The sequence below is a fragment of the Dasypus novemcinctus genome, chromosome 3 (genome assembly GCF_030445035.2).
Source record: "Dasypus novemcinctus isolate mDasNov1 chromosome 3, mDasNov1.1.hap2, whole genome shotgun sequence".
NCBI classification, from domain to species: domain Eukaryota; kingdom Metazoa; phylum Chordata; class Mammalia; order Cingulata; family Dasypodidae; genus Dasypus; species Dasypus novemcinctus.
Genome location: NC_080675.1, coordinates 180359234 through 180383945, shown reverse-complemented (window position 1 = coordinate 180383945; position 24712 = coordinate 180359234). Strand labels below are relative to the sequence as shown.

Genomic DNA, 24712 nt, shown 5'->3' with positions numbered 1-24712 from the left:
CCAGAAGTGGACAGCTGCAGCACTTCATCCCCTTTCGGGGACATCCTTGAACAACAGTGGTCAAGGGAAATCCTCCCAGGGGGCAGAACTTTGAGCAGAGCACCTGGTTGTTCATTTTACTTTGAAGAAATGGCCAGAGGTATGTTTGTACATTGATTCATGGGCTGTCGCCAGTGTGTTTAACTGGATAGTCAGGGACTTGGAAGGAACATGATTGGAAAATTGGTGACAAAGAGGCCTGGAAGAGAGGTATGTGGATAGACTTTACTGAGTGGACAAGAAATCATGAAGGTATTCATGTCCCATGTGAATGCTCACAAGAAGGTGACCTCAGCAAAGGATTATTTTAATAATCAAGTGGATAGTATAACCCATGCTATGGTTACCAGTTGGCCTCTTTCCCAAGCCATTCCTGTCATTGCCTAATGGGTTCATGAACAAAGTGGCCACAGTGGTAGGGATGGAGATTAAGCATGGGCTCAGCAACATGGACTTCCCCTCACCAAGGCTGCCCTGGCCACAGCCACTGCTGAGTGCCCAATCTGACAGCAGCAGAGACCTACACTCAATCCTGGATATGTCACCATTCTCTGAGGTGATCAACCTGCTACCAGGTGGCAGACTGATTACACTGGATCACTTCCTCTAAGGAAGGAAGAGCATTTTTTTCTAACTGAAATAGGCACATACTCCCAATAGTTTTTTGCTATCTCTGCATGAAATGCTTCTACCAAAACTACCATCCATGGACTTATAGAATGCCTTATCCACCATCATGGCATTGCACACAACATTGCTTCTGATCAAGGAATCAACTTCATGGCAAATGATGGGCAGGGATGGGCTTGCTCATGGGATTAACTAGCCTTACCATGTTCCCCATCATCCTGCAGCAGCTGGATTAATAAAACAGTGGAGTGGCCTTTTGAAGAATCAATTACTGCACCAACTAGTTGGTAATACCTAGTAGTGCTGGGGCAATGTTCTCCAGGAGGCTGTGTATGCTCTAAATCAGCATCCACTCTATAGATGCTGTTTCTCCCACAGCAAGGATTCATGGACCCAGGTTTCAAAGGGTGAAAATAGGAGTGGCAGCACTCATTATTACCCTTAGTGATCAACTAGAAAAAGTTTTGTTTCCTTTCCCTTCCACCTCAAGCTCTGCTGGTCTACAGGTTTTATTTCCAAAAGGAGGAGTGCTTCTACCAGGAGGCACAACAATGATTCCATGGAACAATGATTCAACTGACACCTGGGGCTCTTTATGCCTCTGAATAGAACAGGCAAAGAAGAGAATTACTGTGCTGGTTGGGGTAATTGATCCTGACTATCAAGGGGAAATAAGACTGCATCTATACAATGGTGGTAAAGAGTTGCCTAGAATACAAGAGAACCCTTAGGGAATCTTTTCTTACTATCGAGACATGTGACTCGGTCAATAGATAACTGTAACAACCCAATCCAGGCAGGACTTCTAACAGCCCAAAAACTTTAGGAATGGAAGTCTGTGTCTCTCTACCAGGTACAGAACCACAACCAGTTGAGGTTGTAGAAGAAAGAAGTTATAAAAATGAGCTATATGGCCAATTATGGAAGCAAGGATTGTAATGGTAATGAATACTAATTTCTTGTTTGATGATGAATACATGTACTTACATATATGAAGAAATATCTTTGTTTTCTTCCTTATAATATCTCTTTATCCTATACAATAAGTTGTATTAACTTTATGTCACAGTATTTAAGTTGCAGAATATCAAGTGTAAGAGTGATGCTAGCAATAGAAGAACGTACACCACTGATGTGGAGGCAGTGGCCACTGAAGGTTCTGAGGGGAGGGAGAGGGAATAACTCTGTAATATAGGGGCATCTGGGGACTTGGGAATTATCCTGAATGACATTGCAATGAAAGATACAGTCCATTATATAACTGGCCATAAGTGGAAGATTGTGTGGGAGAGAGTGTAAACTACAATCTAAACTATGGTCTGTGCTTAGTGGTAATGCTCCAAAATGTGTTCATCAATTATAACAAATGTACCACATCAGTTAAGGATGTTGTTGATGTGGAAAAACATGGGAGGGGTAGGGAGCAGCGCATATGTGAATCCTCTATATTTTTTATGTAACATTTATGTAATCTAAGTATCTTTTGAAAAAAAAACAAAGAAGTATATTTTTTAAAAAAGAGTGAATGTTACCCAAGGATTTGTACCCTCTTCTCGGGAAACAGTGTGTTTCTGATTGTATACAAGAGCTGAATAATGTTAGGCAAAATTATAACTGTTACTGTTTTATTAATACTTTACAGATTAAATATGATATAAGGAGATTTGTATGAATACCAAGTTGACAAGAGCTGGACTGTGATGGCTAAGTTCACATGTCAAATTTGGCTATGTTATCGTGTCACCCAGTTGTTTGGTCAAGCAAGTGCTGACCTGATCGTTAGTATGAGGCTATTTAATGGAGTTAAATCATCAGTTAGTTGATTGCATCTTTGGCTGATTATATCCATAATTACCTAAGGAGATTGCCTTCAGCAATGAGAGGTCTCATCCAATAAGCTGAAGGCCTTAAAGGGAGAACTAATGATTTCAGCAGTCAGAAGGAAGAATTTCCATCTTGACTTTAGCCCGCCAGCTTCTCCTGGGGAATTCATTAAAAACCTTCATCAGAGTTCTCAGCTTGTGGCCTGCACTACAGAATTTGGAATTGACCATCCCCACAGTTGTGTAATCCAATTCCTATCTTAAATTTCTTATGTGCATTATCTGTCTATCTATCCATCCATCTATCTACATATCTCCTGTTGATTCTGTTTCCCTATAGAATCCTGCCTAATACAAGAAGGAGCCCCACTATAATTAAGAATGAGGTGATAGTGTACACTATTATGTCTACTGTTTACCATGGTTGCACAAGTTGAAGCCAAGGCAATGAGGCAGGAAACAGCAGGAAGAAGAAAAACTATTGAAAATAAGAATAAGAAAGCATTCTAAGAAATACGATAGTATGATGACAATCATCAAGAGGATCAACAAAACTGCTGGAAATAATAAACTAGCCCATCTGAATATATGGGAGAGATGCATTGATAAAGACAGCTATAATCAAATAGATCAATAGTTTTTCCACATACCAGAAAAATCAGTTCAAAATGTAGTGTAAAAATAATCCCATTAGTCAGGAAAACACCTTTAACCTTATCATGATATGAGTTAGTTTTCTATGGAGAAACACTCACAATTATAAATGCAGGCATGCAATGTTTGTGAAAGGAAGTTTAAATATGGAATGATCTTTTCCTTCCCAAAGGAATTCAATGTAGGATAATCTAACCCAAATCTCAAACTATATTTTTAAGAACTTAATAAAATAGATTATTCTAAAGTTCATTAGAAAAATCAGCTGTTAAGTGTTGAGACAAATGGCTAACCATTTGAGAACAAAAAAATTGGATAATTATTTCATATCCTATATTGAGATAAATTCCAATGGATTAAAAAATTGAAATGTAAAATATGAAAATACTAGTGCTATAGAAATTATTGGGATTCAAATTTAATCCTTATACATTTTTTTTTCACCAAATGGTACTGTTAGGGATGAAACTATGAGCAATATAGAAATAGCCCTTTTCTTGGACAGTTTATTGTCTCATGGGGATTTCCCCACCATCACAGATGGATATAGACAGTCAGTAAATAAGAAGTGCAATAAATTGATATGATAAAGTAAATCTGGATAAGTGCTATGATAAAGATAAAACGAGGTGATGTAATAGGTGAATAGATGATCACAGAAGGGATCCCCTTTAGATGGTGACATTTGAGCTGCCCTCAGTTACATAATTACATTATGATGCTAAAAACAGGAATATCTAGAGGCAGAGTACTCTACATCCAGCAGAGAGCAAGTGTGAAGACCATTAGACTAGGGCAGTCTTCACATTCCTGGAGAGCAGAAGGAAGGGTGACATACTCGAAACATGATGGAAAGAGGAGGGTCAGCAGCAGGAGCCAAATCCTTGACTAGGGAGGAGATGCCACGGGGAAGGTGTAAAGACCAGGGGAAATGGTCGGGGACCTGCTCTCCATTTTGATAGCGAGGAGGCAAAGAGTGGGCAGGCAGGATGGATTGTCTACTTGGAAAAGGAGAGTTGAAGAAGTTCCTATGTTTTCAAGTTAGGCATGAGGTAATGTCATCAACAGAGCAAGCCGGGGAGTCTGAGAGAAGGTGTGGAATCATGCCTACTGGTGGGTGGCAGGGAGGAGAATAAGCATATTGAAGGGAGAGATTTACGGGCCTGAACCTAAAACAGGACAGGATTTCCTCCAGTCTTGTGAAGTGCACAGTAGAGATGGAGAAAGTGAGAAGATTATTTATAGTAGCCTAAGTAATGGTAAAACCCTAAGCAGGCATCACAACCATAAAGGCGACATGTACTTACTGCTGGTGAGAGTATAAATTGGCATAATTCCCTTGAAAACAATTTATCCATATGTTATTTGCTTCCATAAGACTGAGTGAAAGTGAAAAAGAAAAGTTTGGGAGTTAAGCATCCTGCATTCAAACCACATGGGCCTAAATACCTCTCTGAGCTTACATCTTTGCTGGAAAAAGATGTTTGACCAGAACCACTTTATCAAATACAGCTTTGGAATGAGAGAGCTGCCAAACCAGTTAGGGACTTACTCTGAGTTTTATGAAATAAGTTTCTAGCTTCATTTTAATATTGCTTTCAACATTTCAAGCATGGAAATGGCAAATTTAACCATTTTAAACAATATTTAATAGCAAGTGGCTCTTTACAAAATATTGTCCAACAAATTATAAACGTCTCATTGTTTTGATGAATTTAACACACCCTCAAAATCCAAAGAGCTTTGGGGAGCAAATCAAATCTTATTTTGTGAACCCCTTACCAATTCCTAGCATCACAGCAAAGGTCTGAAGATACATAATGCATGAATGAAGAAAAGATCATGTAACAAAGTATGCTCAATGGTGCAAGGTGAGACACTCAAAGGCATCAAGTGCCCAGTCGACTGAAAAGGACAGACAGGAGGACGGCAAGGCCTCTGCCTTTTCACAGACAGTCTTCAGAAGAGAGAGGTCTGTGGCAGGAACAGGACAGAGCCTATGAACCTCTTGCTCAACCACGATCTTCCTACTTCCTGAAAGGATTGGGCAACCCAAATGAACTCTCAACCCGTTTTATTTTCAGAAGGTATGGATACCCTATCTGGAACATCCTCTCTCATCATAGGTAAAGCGGACATGTGAAAGAGGCTTATTCAGCTGAGCTTGGGATGGGAAAGTCCAAGTTAGTGTCAGCCCAGGTTTCAAGCTCTAGGAGCTGAAAAGTCATAAAAAAAAAATGGCTCATCATTAGACACACTATTTTATCCTCATGAAAACAGGATCACTCTCAAGTGTCTGCGTGAGCAGTCATCAACGACTTTGGCAGAGGCATCAGTGTTATGGAGTGATGCTTTCCCAGAACAAGACAGGGTGACATATGAAGCTATGTCAGGGACCGCTCATCCACAAACAAAGATCTTCATCTACCCCAGATATTTTTAAAAGACTGACATGAAATAGGACAAGGAGCCAGGGGAACTAAGAGTCCACTGATCTACCAGGGTGGAAAACAGTTGATAAACCAGGAGGTGGTGACCAATCCCAGTGATTCCCCAATTGCTAGACTTCTGTCAGGGAAGCTTTGACCTGAGCTTGAAACTTCAATTCTGTATCCAGTGGTGAGACAAACACAACCTGAAGGTCTCAGGGATGCAGCCAGTCCAACAGTAGATAAGGACTCTTTGTTGGGTGGGACTGAACAATCCCAGGTCTCCACGGACTTTGTGCCAAAGGGAGTTGAACCCACTAGAATTCTGAGGTGTGCCAGGCCTCCTCCAGGCCCTTCAGGGAGGCACTGACCATGCAGTGGTATTTATTTACCCAAAGACACAATGTGTCATTGGGGGTGCACACAACAGCCTCCTTCAGGTTTCCCATAACACCAGCACAATCCAAGAGTACATGAGTACAAAGAGAGGAGAGAAGGTGGGGTCTAGGACCAGGGGGAGGGCAGAGCATGGGCTACCACTGTGAGCACCCACACCACGTGCCTTAAAATCAAAAACCACAATGCACATAGTAGAAGCAGCATGTTATAGATAAATATGGTATTTAAGTTCACCTATTTGTATAGCATAGACTACAGAGATACATCAATTCAATCAACTTAGCAATATATTGAATTGTTAATGTGCTCTTTCCTCCAAATTCTCTTATTCTCTTTTCACTATACATATGTGTGTTTCTTAAGTCTTCAGGCAGAAGTTTCTATATTAGCTAATTTTGAAGAGAGTCAGTTGTCAGTGTAGCTGGCTAAGCACACTAAGAATGTAGCAGTTGGTTATTGGGAGAGTTTCTTTTCTGACAGTTTATCTAGGTCCATGAAGATCTGAAGAACTGTTTGAAAATTATGAGACTCTAAATAAAGATCTAAGGAGTACATTGAGACTACATTTCAATAAAAACAGCTACTTATTAAGAAGCCCATTTACTGATTTAAGAGGCTGTTTGAGATGCATAATGGGTGTAAATTTGAGAAGAGATAATTTTTTAAGTTATTACATGAAGTTTATTACTGAATGTTTCCCATATCTTATTATTACACTTTTATTTAATTTCTTATATATAAATATACTCACAGGCAGGTAATTAGCTAAAGATAGAGGGAGATTTTGTTATTCTCTTGGTTTTTCTTACTCTTGCTGATTTTATGATTTTAAATTACAGTGCTTCATATGTATTATATAATTCTATAAACTCTGCTTCTGATAAGAAAATAAAGGATGCAAAGATAAAAATGGGGAGAATCCAGCTAGCAAGTCTTCTTTAAAAATCCAAAATGTCCCAGCTTTCCTGGTCTTTATCTCCTTATGCACTGTCCCTGCTCTACACCTGTGCACACACACATTCAAACACACATGGTAAATTAAAGACAGGGCTCCTCATCTTATGCTCACACAATTTCTGGACAATCTTTCATACAATTAAAGTATTCGTTCAGAACCTCCAGAGGTTGACCAACCATATCTCTTGCCTTTGACAAGAACATGAAATGTAAAAAAAAAAAAATCCCAAAGAAAGTTCAAGCTAGATTCTCTTTAAAGCAACACTATACTTTGGTTACCTATGACACTTTTTAGTCTTATAATTTAAAAAGGAGGATTTTACTAAAATCTAGCTCTTATTCTATACTGTTGTTTTGAGTAAGCCACTCAACGTTTTCTATTCATAGCGATGCTGAATAATTCCCTTTAATCATCTTGAAGCACTAAAAGCCACAGTTGTCTGGATTTAAATGTACCATATTTTAATGAGTTCTCTTATAGTTGCTGGGGTCATAATTAAGGCTAACTTCTCACAATATCTTGAGATAAGTATTTTCCCCAGGATTATCTGCATGAGCTGCACCAAAATAGTGGGCAACTCCAAGTAAGTCCTCAAGGACAGGGGAACAGGAAACACAAAACAAACGTTAGTGGAAAATCAACGCAAAAGGAAAGAGAGGGGCTTTAAGAAAGAGCACCATTTGGAGTAACTAACCACCAGCAGTGGTGGAGCACGCAGGGACCTGGGGGTTTCCAGGGGAGGAAGCTGGTGGCCTGGAACCCTGGGGGATCCCCTCTGGGCTCAGAGCAGCAGCCTCCCTTTTCTGAGTTCAGTGCACTTACTATGAGCCCTGAGTGAGGGATGTGTCTCAACAGGAAACATCTCACACAGTCGGTTCCATAAATATTGGTGCCGGCCTCCAAAAAGCTCAGTGGAGACCCACTCTATTACAGCAAAACAGCTATTTTTTTTTTTTCCAACTGTGCAAATAGCTTTGGAAAAAACTTCCCTGAGAGCTCCACAGTGGCAGGGCAATATTAATTCCAGGTCTTTGTGGCTGTAATGCAGGAACTCTGCCCTGAGGAAATCTGTGTTCTCAGATTCGGTGACCCAGTTATACAAAGTCAATCCAACGAGGCTGTTTTTCAGTGGTTTGAATGGCTGGAGTAGCAGTAATGCCCCGCATCTTATATTTATGAGATGCTCTGTTTGTCTGTTTTCCTGCAAAGCTTAAAGTGCTTCATGGGCACATCCTAACTGATCTGATGACACGACCTCACTGTCTACAGTCATCTCAGGTGAGGAATTCAATGCCAAGACACGCGGACCTGCAGAAGGGGCCGTGAAGCCGCACACACACCTGAGCCCGTACAGCACCGTCCCGTCGGGGTGAAGGCGGATCATGCGGTTCTTCACTGTCACTCCGTGCACAAATGACTTTTTGTCATTCAGGAAATATGTGTCAGGTACCCACAGCTGGTCGGCCACTCGATTGTCCAGCGTGAGGTTGAGGGGGATCCCAGAGTAGGCGAGCCTCTTATCTCTCCAATATTGTTGAAAATACATGGTTAAAGTGTAATCCTGGGGACAAAGAAAGGAAGAAAAAATTAGTTTGTCCTCAGCCCCCGGTAGGTTTGCTCCGCGATTTGCCAAATTCAAGACGAAAGCTAAGCTCTATAGTGAAGAGCCAGAAGAAATGGCTGTCATTTTTTAGGCAGGGTAGTAGGCGGGGGTAGCTTTCTTGTGAATGCAAATACCAGGCTTAATAGCTGTCTCATGTCTATAAACCTTGGATTTTACATAGGTAAGGACCAAACTAGACCAATTGGCATTGGAAAGAGAACAACACAGAATAAAGGCCAGAAACAAAATGTCATCGGAAGATCAGGTTGCTGGCAGGGAACTTGAGCTGTCCCCCATCACCAGGCAGACTTGTGCATCAACTCTCCAAGATGGACAAACTCTGTCTACGAATTCTCTCTCCACAACTGAATCCACTTTCCTCCTGTCCTGCCCCTTGCAGAACCTTCCATAAACACTCACTGGATATGTGATCACCTATGGGAAGTCTCCATGACCATTACATTTTCTTTTACTTCCAGCTTGCTACGGTCATTTCTTTACTAACTGGACCACAGTATCACCTGGAGATAACGATGCACATCCTGGGGGAAAACTGGAGCATGAAGTCAAACCCGGATGTAAGAGGTGGGGGAGGAGCCACAGTGCTGCCTTACGGGTTCCCTCATCTGCTAACAAAAATGAACTGGCATCTCTGCAGATGAGCCTACGGAACTTTATTTTTGCAAAGTAGTTAGTACAGTGAGAATAAAGCAGAGAAAAAGGCAAATTAGCAGCTGGGCATGGAAAAAGAAAGCTGTTTATGGTCACTCACTGTTTAAATCTAAAACGAGCAAGTCTGAATTTTTGATGATAGTCACAGGGCATTCTAAACTCCATAGTGGAAGGATCTAAACTGAAAAACTAATGGTGAACAGGAAGACTCTCAAAACATGGAGGAACAAAAGCTGTTGTCACACACAAAGACCTTGTAGGGTCACAGACTTTCAGATCATATCTTCAAATGCCCTTATTTTATAGATGGTGGAAATGAGACATAGAGAGGTGATATACCAAATCAGTTACAGAACCATTCTAAACAGGGGTCTTTTGACATCTAATCCAGTATTCTTTCCACTACTTCACAGGGAAGGTCTCAGAATTTACTTATCTACTAATGAATATTTATATTTGTTTATTAATGCCCTAAATAGGTTTGGACCACAGAAGCTTATGAAATGACAAAGAGCAGATATGGACTTCGGTCATTGGAAGGATGACAAAGCCAAACGCAACAATTAGAAACACTGTAAGGCTACAAGTAATTACGTTTTAAAGCTATAGGGCCCATAAAAATCAGAGGAAAAGAAAGGGTAAGGCAAGTCACATGGGTTGGACCAGAGAATCTTTATAGAGCCTTGAACTGTAACTTGGAGAAGCAGCATTTGAGTAGATAGGAAGGAGACACAGGATTTTTTCCCCTAGGCATGTCTATTGGCAGAGTTCTGTGCGTTGCATTACCTGTGTGCAGCTCCTCAGCTCTCCCTCCCCCCCAAGGAATGATTCTCACAGAGTCGGTTGCATTCACGATGGACTTTGTTTAGCTAGATATTGAGTAGAGAGCATGGAAAGCACATCGGGTATTGATTTTAATGTATGTATGGGCATCACTGGGAGGGGTGTTTTGCTGGAACATGGGGGACATGGGGAGAAACAGTGAAGAATGTGGACAAGGCTGGATCCTGAGGCAATGGCCAGAGGTGGAAAATCCAGAAATGCCAGCCCAGGAGCCAAGGAAAGTCCCTGAAGTTCCTGGGCAGTGGAGTGACATAAGCAAAGCTGTGTGTGAGGAAGATTCATTTGCAATGGTGTGTTCAACGGATGAACAGGGATGATGAAGAAGGATGATGAAGAAAAAGCCCTGCGTGAAGTGGAGGGGGCACATTGGTGGATAATAAGGTGGAGGACGTGGGCTGGGGCCGGCAGAAGCAGCCCTTAAATGTGGACAGAGACCGTTAGGCTTGACGTAGAACACTACCATGACAATGGGTCTTCAAAGCGCATCCCCCCACACTCCCTTCCATTATCCTCACCTTTGGTTAATGCAGGCAATGCATTCGGACTGAAGCTAACAAGCATAGCAAGGAGAAGGAAATAAATTGGCAGTAGCAACTGGAAAGTTTTCTATTTGACTGTAAACTCCCAGATTATACTCTCATTCAAATAAAAGGGTTTCAGTTTTCCGTTCTTTAATTTCTAACGACACATGGCTCCCTTACTCCTGAGTCATAAAGCTTAGCACGCTTCTTCACGGAGCCCCCTGCAACGGGCCTGCACCCAGGCTGCCGTGGGGGAAGGAGGGAATCTGTGGGTTTGCTGTGGGAACCCAGCTATGATTCACAGTCTGAAAGCTCAAGCTTATTTTGTGCTGGGTTGTTCTCCACACCACCAGCAGCACCCTTCCGTTTTGGTCTTTGGTATTTACTGAGGGACTTGAGTGGACTGGTTGGGAAGAACTTAGGTAACAGAGGGAGAAAAAAATAGCACTGAAGTCCAATCTTAGCTGCATCTGCTTCTGCCTTCTGGCATAATTACATCAGCAAGGACACAAATCTGTACCCCACTTCTTCCCACTTGCAGAGAAACTGGTGGACAAAGGTGTGATGGTTAATTTTAGGTGTCAACTTGGTTATGTTCTTGTGTCCAGTTGTCTGGAGGTACGTCATAGGCTGGGCTGGCATCTACAATCATCAGCTGACCCTAAGTAAAGGAGATGACCCTCAGCCACGTGGGTGGGCCTCATCCCATGAGCTACAGGTGTTATCAGCAAGAACTGAGGGAATTCTGCTTCAAGACTATCCCCTCCACTCCTTCCTGCATTTCTACCATAAGGAAATCAGACTCAAGAATCCAACATCACACTCGCTGAAATTTCCAACCAATTCCTTAAAATAAATCTCTGATTTCTCTCCCCTCGCTCCATAGATCTTCTGGTGGATCTGTTTCTCTGAGGCACTGATACAGAAGGACAGGGGAGGGTGCCTCCGTCTCTTCTGCTGTGCAGTTGGGGTGAGTGTGGTACTCATGCAGATTCTCTGTGATCACTGTGGAGGGAGGCACGTCCCTAAGTCCTGGGATGTGCCGTAAAAAGCACTCGTGAATAGCAATGGCAGCAGCTAGCATTTTCTGATCCCTCATTCATTCTGCCTCAGGTCTTATGCTAAGCATCAACTCATTTAAATATAAAGTGAACAACTTACAGGGTTCAAGTAACTTGCCCCAGTTACACACGAGGAACTGGGGGAAGTGGGGTTTGAAGGCAGCTGCCTTCTGCTCCACCTGTAAATGCTAAGGGGTGGAGAGCTTCACATCCTCTCCATGGAAGGAGAAATGAGCTTGGGGGCATGTTGGGTTACAAAGGTATCTTGGAGGGTGGAGAATTAGGCAATGTGAGATAATCCTGGGGCTAGAAATATCAAGAAATATGACAGTCAAAACCCCCACACCCCATCCTTCCAAATGTTTAGCACAGCAACTATAGGCAGATGCCTCGTACGTGTGTCCCCTCCCTTCCAGAGGTTTCCAGAAAAGGAGCTGATTTTTACATTTGCCTGGACCAAAGGGAAGACAGAAACATGGAGACACAACTCACGTGGGATGGACAGTGTCTGGATTTGAATATTGAGCCTGTTTTCAGACAAAGAAGAGACCTTGAGAATTAAGGGAAATCTTGGCCGGGTGAGGGGTGGGGTAGTGGAACACGGTTATCTCTCACGATCGTAAGATCGAGACCAGGGATTGAGCTTTTGCTCTTTAGTTTCAAGCAGCAAGGTGCACCTGGTGACAATGGGAGTTGGTATGTCACTAAGACATGGGACAGGAAGTGGGGGAGGGTGAGCCCCTCCGGGGACAGTGAATTTGGCCACCCTGGAACTTAAACCACGTGTGCTGCTGTAGTCCCTGGTGTCTGGGAAGGGACTTCACCAAAATCAGAGAGAAAGAAAATAATGTTCACAGACTAAGCCTCCGCCCCTCCTCCTCCTCCCCCCCCCCCCCGCCCCCGCCCCCAGGCCCTCCCAGACCCCAGCGATTTGGCTGGTAAAGCCCCTCTCCTGCCAGGCACCCTCGACTGCACAGGGCCTTTCTGCTTATTTCAGATATTCATTCACTCAGCGAATGTTTATCAAGTGCCCACCACATGCGAGGCAATGCCTGGGGTACAAGGAGACGCAGTCTGGGCGCTCAGGGGCGGCGGTCTAGCAGAGGGAACAATCACCCCCAGGAACTGAGCGGCTCTGGAGGAAGCGCTCTTGAGAGGAAGCTACAGGGCGGGTAGGACGATCAAGTACAGCCTCCTGGAGGAGAATCATCTGAATTACGCCTTGAAAAAGGAGGACTTAAGGGGCATGAGGGCTGGGGTGGGGGCGAGTATGGGTGAAACCGTGCCCCCTAAAAAGACGTGCCCAAGCCTGAACCCTCGGCCCTGAACGTGGCCTTTGGAAATAGAGATTTAAGAGGTGGTTAAAGGGGGGCCTAACTGGATTAGGGGGGGCCGTCATGCAGAAGGACTGGTGTCCTTTAAGGAGAGGGAATCGGACAGAAAGAGGCGAGCACCCACGGACTGCCAGCCACGCCACCGGAAGCTGGGAGAGCCCAGGAGATGCTTCCCTGCAGGCTCCAAGTGGAGCCTGGACCTGCCGACCCCGACTGGGGCTTCCAGTCCCCGGAGCGGGGGGTAGTAAACCTGTGCTGTTTCCCCCACCCAGACTGAGGCTCCTGCTCGAGGGCGGGTGAGGCCAGCGGCCAGTGACCTCTCGGCCACAGCAGCTCCCGGTGGTCCCTGGAATCACCGAAAAGGCCCTGGCACCAGGCAGGCGGGGAAGGGCGGCCGGCTCTGGGGAGGGGGGCTTCGGGGGCGGGGCCGGGCTGAGGAGGCGGGGCCTCGGGGCGGGGCTTCGGGGGCGGGGCCGGCCGTGGGGCGGGGACTCGGGGGCGGGGCCGGCGTGGGGAGGAGGGGCAGGGGGGCCGGCGTGGGGAGGAGGGGCAGGGGCGCCGTCCCCTCTCGCCGGGCCCTGGACTCCCCGCCCTGGGAGCCTGACCCCGGAGAGGAAGGTCACCAGCTGCAAGCCCGCCTCCTCCACACCCCGAGTCTGTCGAGGCTCCGGCAGGGCCGTTGGCGCATCTGGAGAGCACGGGCCGAGGAGCCAGGCTTCCCGCACGCGCAGCTGCCCGGGTCCTGCGGCGCGCAGTGTCCTCCGCGTGGGTGGGCCTCCCAGGGCCAGGGCGCCCGGGCGCCTCTCCGCGTCCCCACCGGGCCCCAGGCCCCCGAGCTCCCGACGCCCCTCCGACCGCGGCGCGCAGCGCTGGAGTTTGGAAGGCCGCGGTTCGCGGTGTTCCGGGGGTCCAGTCCCTCCAGGAAGAAGCCGGGCGTGCGCGCCCGCGGAATTCGGCAGTTCTCGGGAGCTGGTCGGCGGCGTGGTCACCTCCCTGGACAAGCTGGGAGCCCTCAGCCCTGGGAGGGGCGCAGATTAGCCTGGAAAGGGGCCTGCCCCTGGAAAAGGCCTTGGGTTCTCCCTCCCCGCCCTTCCCAGGCGGCTCTTGCCCCCCAGGCCTCCGCTGCGCAGCCCCCCAGGTGTCCAGCCCCAGGTGTCCAGCCCCAGGGGCTCGCAGGGGCCGCTGGGGAGCCGCAGACCGAAGGCCCAGGCCAGAGATGGTGGGGGAGGGGGAGGCCGACCCCAGGGCCTCCCTCTACCAGGTGGACCTGCAGGTGAGACCTGCGACCGCAGGAGGGAGGGCGCGGCCCCGAGGCAGCGCTCGGGGTTTTGCACCGCAGCAGCTTCTCCCTGAGCTGCAGCCCGGGGAGAGTTCCAGAGGGAGCAGGAAATCCCCGGTGTGCTCCAGAATCCTCTCGTCCGCGGGGACTCTCGGAGGTATAGTGCATAAATGCGAGCTCTTCAGTTTAATTATTGTCAGTCTAAACTAAGGGAGTTCTTCAAAATCATCAGATAAGAGAGATCTCTCGAGGAGAGAGAGAGCATAAAGAAACACTGAAGCAATTGTAGTAAAAAAAAGGGGAGGAGTCTTCTTAAAGAGAGTCTTACAAACATAATCAGTGATTAAGTGGTCTTTTCTTGCTCTGGGCTTCTCTTAGAGACCATAAAGTCCTTTGAGAAACTAATGAAATCATGGGTCCTCTCCACGGAAAACACGCTCTCCCCCTCTCTCCTATTCATTCATGAAGTATATGAATACACATATATATCAGTAAGGACGGGATATGAAAGTTCACCAAGATTTGTGTGCTTAGGCGCTAAAGATTGCCTGTATGAAGATGAGCAGCCAATACTAGCAGGTGGAGTTCCAAAACTTTGCAAATCATTCCTTTGGAATTTGTGTAATGTTTTCCCATTGAAACAATATGATAAAAGGAACACAAAAGTCTATTCCATGCAAAGGTCAGAAGGAATAGCTCCGGGGGAAGGCACCAGGCCAGCCCAGGGTCCAGCGGCTTGGAGGCCTGGGCTGCAATTCAGGGACAGTCCAGGATGCTGCAGAGAGCTGTGGGTGGAACAGGAAGCGGTGGCGAGGGTGGGCAGGCTGTTGGGGGAGGAGGCTAGGAAAGTTCCAGTGGCAGCCTGAGCTCCAGGAGAAGCTCCACTTGCCAGGGCTGCAGGAGCAGGCATGCTTGACTAGGAGCCACTCAGGGTAAGCATTTAAATATAGGTGCCTGTCTTTTCAAAATCTCCTGGGAGGAGACAAACAGAAGCTGCAACCACAAAATAGCAACAACAACGACGAAAATTCAGCTCATCTTTAAGTGGGTAAGTCAGGCAGCTTGTCAGTTTTCCAACCTCAAATAAATTGCAGTAAGATCCAAACAACAAAATTCCCTGGCATATATTGCACTAAAATGACAAGAATACATATTCAAATGTGGAGATATTGCTCCTTATTCAGCAATTACATAATTGACTAGACTTCTCAGCACAGGAAATGGAGAAAAAAAAATGTACTCACCCTGAGAAAATAATGGCCATCTCCAAACCAAATTTAAATATTTAATTGCCACTATGAAAGCCACAGGACACCTGCGTTTGCGTCTGGTTCAGCAAGTTTATGATACAAAACCTTGCAGGTAAGTTGTTCTCGGGCCAGGGAGGATGGAAAATTATCCCAAGAAGCTTACATAAGCCCTACGTGGTGGCAACTTCCGTGGAAGGCATTTCTGAAACTATAGCCAGACTGGGGGGATCTTGGCATCACGACTGCCCCAATTTATGTAGAAAGTTCTAATCCATTCCATTCAACGGTCTAAACACGAAGGGCCCACACTGCACACACCTCTCTCCTCCCCCAACCTACTTCCAGGGCCTCTAGGATCTACTTGTCAAATCCATTCAGTGATCACTAGTAGTAAAATACGGTCAGCTCTTTCTGCTTACCGCTCCTCTGCCCTTCCTCTTGCTCCAAGCATTCAAGACCCATAGCGCGTAGGAGGAACGCAGCGGTAAGGAAGACATATTTTGCACCTGTAAGTGGTTTCCAATGTAGTAAGCTTAGAATTGAACCAAAAGAGTTACTGTGGTTAAGAGAAGGAACTTTGGAGTCAAACAGACCCGCGTCTCAAGCCTGCCGCCTAGTGGCTGGGCAAGTGTGGCTGTGCCACCTTTCTGTCCGAGCCAGTTAGCTTCTCTGGGAAGCTGGCATCACAAGACTGCCTGCCGCACATTCTAACATGGTTAGCGTGGTGGATGGCAAAAGGTGAGGAGACAGTACATGCTGGCCTTTTAGAATAATGCAGAAAATGTGTATTTTTAAGGGACACTGCACTCAATCTGGGGCTGGCAGGAGAGGAGGCTGTGATGGCACTGGAGAAAGAGATCTTATATCTTCTTGTCTTCCTATTTAACCTTTATGCCTGCCAAAAGACCAAGAGTCTGTTTTGTTTTTAACCCACCTGCATGCTAAATATATTCAGAAGATGAACCCGTCACCTATGTTTGAAAATTGGAAAGGCTGATGAAAATAGTTCCAAGGTAATCGTTTTACCCAGCCCCCTAAAGCTACCTGAAAAAACTGGCATAGTATATAAATTATTTTTAAAATATATATTTCTTTAAATGGATGAAAATATACCATAGATATTTTTCTGCAGCCAAATAAGTTTGCAAAGCACAATGATGGTACTGACCTCCTACATTCAAAGGACAAATCAATTGCAGTATTAGCAGAAACCAAAGATGCAGCTCAAGCGGATGAGAACCAGGCACATGCCCTTGGCATCTTTAGTGTTGTAGGGTGTGGTGTAACAGGAGGAGTCCGATGCACCCAGTCTTCATCCTTGCCTCGCTGTTTACCAGCTGTGTGACTCACTTGGGAAAGTTACCTAATCACTCCAAGCCTCAGCAACCTCATGGGTAAAACTGGGAATAAATATGCTCATTTGACAAAAGTGCTACAGCCATTAATTGAGCTAGCAATGCTTAACACTGTGCCTGGCTCATACCAGGCATTTGGAAAATTCGACTTTCCCTTCCCTCCTCCTAGAACATTGCCAGTCAGCACTGAAAGAAGTCCCTTGACCACTGGTGACAAAGGATTCTATTTCATTTAGACCCCAGCCCCACGGCACCATGTCAAGGGCACAACACAATGCAAAAGGGGGCATGGGCTCTCATCGCCTCCACTGCAGGGGAAGATGACTCAGCCACATGCTCTCAGGGAGGATTCTCAGCACCACCTGAAGGCAACATCACCCTCGGCCCCAACCAAAATTCCATCATCTACTCCTCATCCAAATGCAACACGGAAACAAGCATGTTCCCTGAACGTGGAAAATCAAGCCACTAGATTTTTCATAAAACACTTTTCTGCTTTGAGGTATTTTGAAATGACAAAATAAAAAATTAAACCCAAACTTGTCAAGTGGCTACCACACCTTTTAAAACAAGAAACAGGAACCAGGGCCTGGCCTGCAGGGGCGTCTGGCTAACCCTGACCTGTCCCAGGGCTTCCTCTCACCTACCGCTCCCTGCTGGCACTTCGCCCCTTCAAACATGCAATATTTTCCCTAAATGTCCTGTCCACAGCCTCCTGTGGTTGTAAACTACGATAGCCTTTCTTCATAGGAGGTGCTTTATTTCCCAAGCCTGGCAGTGAGGCGCTAGCAGAGAACAGCATCCCCTCTTGGCCCAATCTTGCCTCCAGCCTCCAGGCCTTTGCTCCTGTATCGGTGTCTGTGGCCCACTTTAGCCCTGAGCTTCAGACAATGGATCCAGCTGCCTTCTGAAAGCTTCCATCCAGATGCCCCGCAGGCAAGCCAAGCTCACGATGTCCAAAATTAACTTTCTACCCAAAATCTGTTCCTCATTCTCTACCACCACCCACCCACACACTCAAACAAACCCAAAATAGAGGCTGTATGTCAGCCTCTTTCATCTTTCTCATCTGAATCCCCTATTCATTCAATCGCTCCACTGTTTATCCTACTACCTAAATAGCTTCCAAATCGAGAGCCAGCTCATGAGGTCAGCAGCAGCAGCAGTGAGGGCTGGGGTGATTCCAGTGATGTGGCCAGAGCAGGAGTTAGAGAATGAGATCCTGGACTCCCAGATCGCACCCCAGAAAAATACTACCCCGGGGCATCTAGAGTCAGACCCTAGAAATATGGGTGAGATGGAAGACTAAACAGGGTGCCCTTTTGAGAACAGATAATGCAACATCTATACATATGCTGTGTGGATGAACTTTTGACATAAGGTTCTGGAAAATTGGGAAGTCAGTGAAGATTCTCCTTTATTTTAAATGAACATTATCTGAACAATACTCAATAAAGACACCAGGCTCTTCAGGCAACAATGCATCTATACTACCCACAACACGTACATGCATGCATACTGTGCCTAATCAGATGAATAGTTTTATTTTCCAGCAACTCTGTTCAATTAATAGGCTTCCAAAAGGGATACAAAGGCTCCCAGGCTTGCCATCCAGCCAAAAGTGCTTGGAGAACTGGCTGTTAGCAGTCATATTGTTGGGACAAAACCCCCTCAGACCCTCTATATTTGAAAGATATATAAAAAACTGAGTTTTCAAGTGTACACCTGGAGATCTATCAGAGAACTTTCCAAATTCTTATTGCGCACCATGTATTGACTTAGATAGTTCATGCCTCTGTGCTCTGCCCTTGCTTGAGCACAGCAACTGCAGTTGACCATGAGGTCAACAATTCTATGTTTTTAAATGATAAAGGTTATCTCTTCCATTACATAGTTTATAGAGTTTACACTATTACATTTTCTAAAATGAATACCATTTGAATTACCTCTCTCTGAATCCCTTCAAGAGGGCAGACAAGCCAAAATCATGTCTGAACAGAAATTTGTCATAAAATAAAAAATGAATATTTGTTTTAACATAAGAATCCCTTCCATACACTTATAATTATTGTAATCAAACCCAGAAAGAAGCAAAAACGCCAGTTTTCATGCACCTAGTTAAGCAAGGTGGAAGGAACACAGTATTAAGCTTTGGATGAGAGTAATGGCAATATTTTCCTATTTTTTGAACAAGGGGCCCACATTTTCATTTTGTACAAAGCCCCATAAATTATGTAGCTGGCCTTGGATGTGAGTAATACACTATCATTTGTCTCCGACCCATGAGGTTTTTGTCTTCTTCCAGCATCCATGAAACTGTGGCAGGCTAATTTGTTAGCCTGCAAGTAGGGTAAAATCTCAGACACTTCGCTGCTCTTGACACACATTCTTTTGCTTTCCCTCCTACCTTATTGGTCCATCCCTGGTATTGTTTGCTGCTCTTTCCAATTCTTCTCGACTTGTTAATGTTAGAGTACCCCAGGACTCCTGTTTCTGTATTATTATCTATTCACTCAACCAAATAATGATTTCTTCTTTTCTCCATGTGCACTCACTGCTTTGGTGATCTCTTCTAGCTTCACAGTTTTAGATTCCCAAATTTTATCTCCCATCCCAATGTTTTCATCAAACTCTAAAATCGACTCAACACGTCCAAACTGAACTGCTGATCTTACCCTCAAAAGGGATCCACGTGCAGTCTTCCCAGTTCACTTGATGGCAATTTCTCCTAATAGTTACTGAAATAAAAATCTTTAGAGTTAACTCTCCTCTCACATTCTACATCAGTCCATTTCAAATTTTGAGTCCACATTAACAATAAAGGCAGGTTCAGCCACTTCTGATCACTGCTATTGCTATCTCCTGGGCCAAACCACCCTCTTCTCACCCCCTAGATAATATGGTAGCCTCAAGAAGAACTGGAGAGAGCAGCCTCTTCTTCCATAGTCTGATCTCTGATCTCAACACACAGCCAGGGTGATTTTTAAAATTTATTTCTTTGTTCAAAACCATCCAATGGCTCCCTTATTTTACTGAGAGTCAGTTAACACACACTGGCCCACTCACCACCTCTCTGACCTCATTCCCTGCTAATGTCCCCTTCACTATCCTCATTCTAGAAATTTGTTGTCCCCCAAGAAATCAAAATTTTCCCATATTATGCCCTTTGTATTGGCTGTCCCCTCTACCTAGAACTCTCTTTCTTCAAATAACGATCTGGCTGACTTCTTCACCTTAGTCAAGTCATTGCTCAAATACACCTTTTCAGTAATCCTTATCTTTACTATGGTGTGGTACTCTGAAGCTATTATGGGCCCCAGAAAAAGCATGTCCTTAGAGCCTACCCATTCTTGTGGGTGTGAATGTATTGTAGATGGGACCTTTTGATTACGATTAATTCAGTTAAGGGCCTTTTGATTAGATTACTGCAGTACTGCCTAACTCAAGGTGGGTCTTAATCCTCCTATGGAGTCCTTGATAAAAGGGATTAATACAGGGAGAGAAGGCCACCGAGGCAGAAGCTGAAGGCAAGGGAGTCCACCATATACCTTGCCATGTGAAGAGGAGGCGAGGACTGGTGGCAGTCAGGGAGAAAGCATCACCTGATGAGGCCCTGATGTGGACATTTTTCTTAGCCTTGAAACTGCAAGCTTTTAAACTAATAAATCACCATTGTGAAAGCCAAACCATTTCTGGTCTATTGCATACCAGCAATCTAGCAGCTTAAAACGAATGGCAGCCTTACCCCCTGCACACCCCCATCCCTTGATAATATTTTAGATTATATCCATTACATTTATTTATTATGTTTATATCCTTTCCTTGTGCTAAAACGTGAGCTGCATAAGCTCAAGAACTTTTTGTCTGCTTTGCTCACTGTTGTATCCCTAGCACTTAGGACAATGCTTAGCACATAATAGGAGTTCCATAAATATTTCCTGAATGAATGAGCAGAATTCTGTGTAATCTAAGTTGCAGGTCTTTCTCCTCTGAAAAGTTCTGTATGTGCTTTCAGCAGGTACTCCAGACTGATTGATAACATCGCATCACTCCCAATGAAAATTCTTCTGAAGCTTAAATTCAAAACTCAAATCAAGAATAGTATAAGCATGAAATACAAATTCTCAGAATAATGCTTCCTTTAAACCTGAGGCCCAGACGAAGACAGATACATTGCTTTTGATGGGCGGGGACTTCTTTCTGAATTATCCTGTTGGGGACTGAGTTATACCAGTCACAAAAAACATACTCAAGTCTTAATCTGCATTCCTATGGGTTGGAACCTATTTGTAAATAGACCTTTAAAGGTTGTATTACTATCAAAGGTATGGACTCATTTGTGAATAGGATCTTCAAAGATCCTATCTAGGTGAGGCCAAATTGAATCAAATGGCTCTTGATCCATATGTCTTGAGACATTATAAGCAAAGGAAATTCAGACACAGTGAGTCATGAGAAACCAGAAGTCTGTGGAAATCAGTGGTGAACAGACGCAGGGAGAGAGAGAGAGAGCTTGCCATATGATTGAGGATTGTCGGAATGCGATGGATTCCAGGAGAAAGCAAGCCTGGCCAACACCTTGATGATGGACTTCTGACCTCCAGTTCACTGTGTGGTATTTGTCAAAGTAGCCCAGGCAAACTAGGGCACACCCTTTCACTGAAGGTATAGCCTTTTGAGTGTGCAGAAAGTTTCATTTTGATTCTCTGCATTTTTGTGTTACCTAGTCTAGTCTCCAGTTCCTGCAGGGCCATTAACACCAACCCACTTGGTTATCAAGGGCAAATGGCCCCAGGGCTTTCAACCATCAAGTGTTGCTTACAATACTTTTATTTACAGCTTTTCTTTCCAACCCCTATTCCTTTTTTTTGCCCCCAGGGATTTCTCCTATTTTCCTATGAATTAAGTGATTCACTTAAACAATGCTTATAATTTATTCACCATTTCTAATGTTTTTATATTGAGCATTCTTTACAATTTCTTCGGCTGGACACAGAAGTCTCCATCCCCTAGCCAGTCTACCTGGGACTTGCTTCCATCTCCAGTCCAACAGATGTGCTCTGGTCCTAGTAAGGTCACCCAAAGACCTCCAAACAGCACCCCTTTGTCCTCATCTGACTTGATATCTAAACTGTTGGCAACATGGATGAAAACTCTCTCTCTTTGAAATAGTCTCATCAGCTCTGTGATACTTCTTCCTCTTGTGTGTCTACTCCACTGGCTGCTGGCACCTCCCATCTCTTTCTAAATATTAGATTGCCTCAGTCTTGATCCCTCTTCCTCCCTTCCAAGGTGACCTGTGTTCATTCCCAATTCTTTTAACCAAATCTACAGCTGATGACTTCCCATTTTTACCTGAATCCCAGATAACCCTTGGAGCACTGATTCCTTATCCTACTACTCTCTTGACATTTCTATTTTCTATTCCTTTTGCCATCTTTTCTCTTTCTCTGTCATATCTCCCGTAACCAAATCATCAGAGAGCCAGTCTGTTTTATTTTCAAATCTATTGACTGTTTCCAGGTACCATCTTCTCTTGCCTGGACCACCGCCATAACCTGCTAACGGTTATCCACGTTTTCAATGCTAAATGACCCTCACCCTTTCCCAGTTCATTTAAACTGGTCAAAGTGATATTTTGAAATGTAAATTAGATCACACACTCCTTAGCTTTGAACCCAAATGCTCTTCATGGAACTGAAAATAAAATCGGATCTCCTTGGATGACCCAAGCCCTGCATTTTCTGCCATTTCTGCACCCCAAGTCTATCAGTGGTTGTCAACCCCCAATGAATATGTGAGCCAACTAAAGATCAGTGAGACCCTCCAATTCCAGAGTCCACCCCATCGGCCCTGGACTAGAATCTCGGGATGTAAGGCCCCACACTGGTATTTTTTTTTTTAAAGCTCCATTTGCAATTCTTATTTTTGCACATAGTCTTTTACACCATTAATACGTATTCTGGTAATTATTTTTATTGAAAAAAAAAATTTGGCCTCTCTAAAATCAGGAAGCTATTTCCTGAAATCAACGGTCTATGCTTAGAAACATGCAAGTGTGTCTGGAACCACGGAGGTGTGAGCAGCTCCTGCCATGGTATGCACATCAAGTTCCAGGAGAGTCTCTTCTTGCTGAGTGAGGGAGTCTTCCCACTGATTCCAGCACCACGGGCTTGCTGTAAACCACTTCCAGAGGGTCTCAACAAAAACCATTAGCTCCACGCCAGCAGCTGACATGATAGTCGGAAGACCCGGTCGTGACTCTCGCCCCACCAGCTTCCGACGGCACCCGGCCCAGGCTCTGAGGATTGCCTCGGATCAGGGATTTCCACCCAGAAGCTTGTCCTACCTCGTTTCTCATCCTGATGCTATAAATAACGGTAGCCACGCCACCAGTCCAACCTGCAGTGTTCGTTTCAAACTCACACTATTTCTTTCAATAAATTAAGAATAGAAATGAGGATTTCAGAGCACTTGTGCAGTGCAAGTTAACATTGCTTGCCTATTTATATAACTTCATAAAGGATCCTTACACACGCACAAACGTGCACATGTCACGGTGGAAAATCCAGTGCCCTCATGATATTCAGACATTCTTATAAATCCAATTTCTTTATGCTGTTGGGTGATGGTCACACTTATTTTAAATCTTCTAATATCTGTTGCTGGCAAATGTAAACAGATGTTTCTAATTATTCCCTTCCACCGTGTACGCAGGCATATTCTCCACAAACATGGAAGGTTTAGGCTTTACAAGGAGTAGGTGAAGTATCAGTGGTGCCCATAGGAAAGGATTATTCAATTGTCAAAATACCCGTGTTTTACTTGGAAATTGGTAAATGAATACCAACCGTAAAATTATTCAAAAGGAGAAGCATTGTTTTAATAAAGTAAGTGCACGCCCTCGGCTGGGAGTTGTGGTCCTGTTAAATTAAACATAATATGACACTATTCATACTCAAATGAGTCCAAACGAGCCATGACACAGAGCTGCGGACCAGCTAAGCAGACACCAGGCCATTGAAAGCTAACTCTAATGCAGCTTCCAGATGGTGACTCAAAGTAGCAAAAGGTCCCTCGTCACCAAGGCCCTGGTTAGAGCATCAACTATCAAGTTAATTGTACATTTTCCTGATTCTGTGAGTAATGTTGGATATGAAAATACAGGTTTTCCAGTTGTGAATTGCCTCATATTGGATAGCAGCTAGACTATTTTTAGTGTGGGAACAATAATTTCCTGTGTCCTTTATGTGTCTCATTCCTTTGTGGGCTCTCTCAGGACTCCTCAGGATTCCATTGCCATGCAGCTCATCGCACAGCTTGTAAATTCACTTTCCTCCACGAGTCTGGAACCGTGCATGCCAGATTCAGTTTTCACATAACCAGATATGTCAATTAATTAGCTGCTGTGTTAATCAGAATTAGACTTCATAATTTATAACTGGCAATATAATTAAGACCTGGTAATTTAATCAGTCATGATTCACTTGCTTTACATTCACCTTTAAGTCTGTGAGACGTGTCGTTAAGTCTGTGAGACGTGTCGTTTAGAAAATGTATAGGGTGTGGTGCCACAAAAGCTACCAACTTTGTGCTCGTCTCCTGCTCAGCATTTAACTCCGTGTCCTCTGGAGGCCATCAGAGTAAAGTGAACTCATTTGTCAGTAGGGTCTTTGAAGATGTTATTGGGTAAGATGAGACCAAACAGGATGAGGGTGGCCTTGTCCACTATGACTTGCGTACTCCAGGAGAGGAAATTCAGACACTCAGACAACTGGCACACGGGCAGAGGGACAGAGAGGTGGCCACATGGTGGAGGAAGAGGCTGCGGGAGGGACGGCCAGCAGGCCACTGCCACAACG

At 44.7% G+C, this 24712-nt stretch overlaps 1 protein-coding gene across 4 annotated transcripts in view; it reads right to left on the bottom strand.

Moving 5' to 3' along the window:
* Positions 1-24712, bottom strand: part of GABRB3 (gamma-aminobutyric acid type A receptor subunit beta3) — a 230996-nt gene that overhangs the window by 50385 nt on the left and 155899 nt on the right. For all 4 annotated transcript variants that reach the window (XR_009185252.2, XR_009185251.1, XM_058294816.2 and 1 more), the window contains exon 4: positions 8273-8493. Coding sequence is in view for 2 of the 4 variants with exons in the window: in XM_058294816.2 (XP_058150799.1) it covers positions 8273-8493 (221 nt within the window). In the remaining 2 variants the exon portion in view is untranslated. The remainder of the gene's footprint in view (positions 1-8272; positions 8494-24712) is intronic.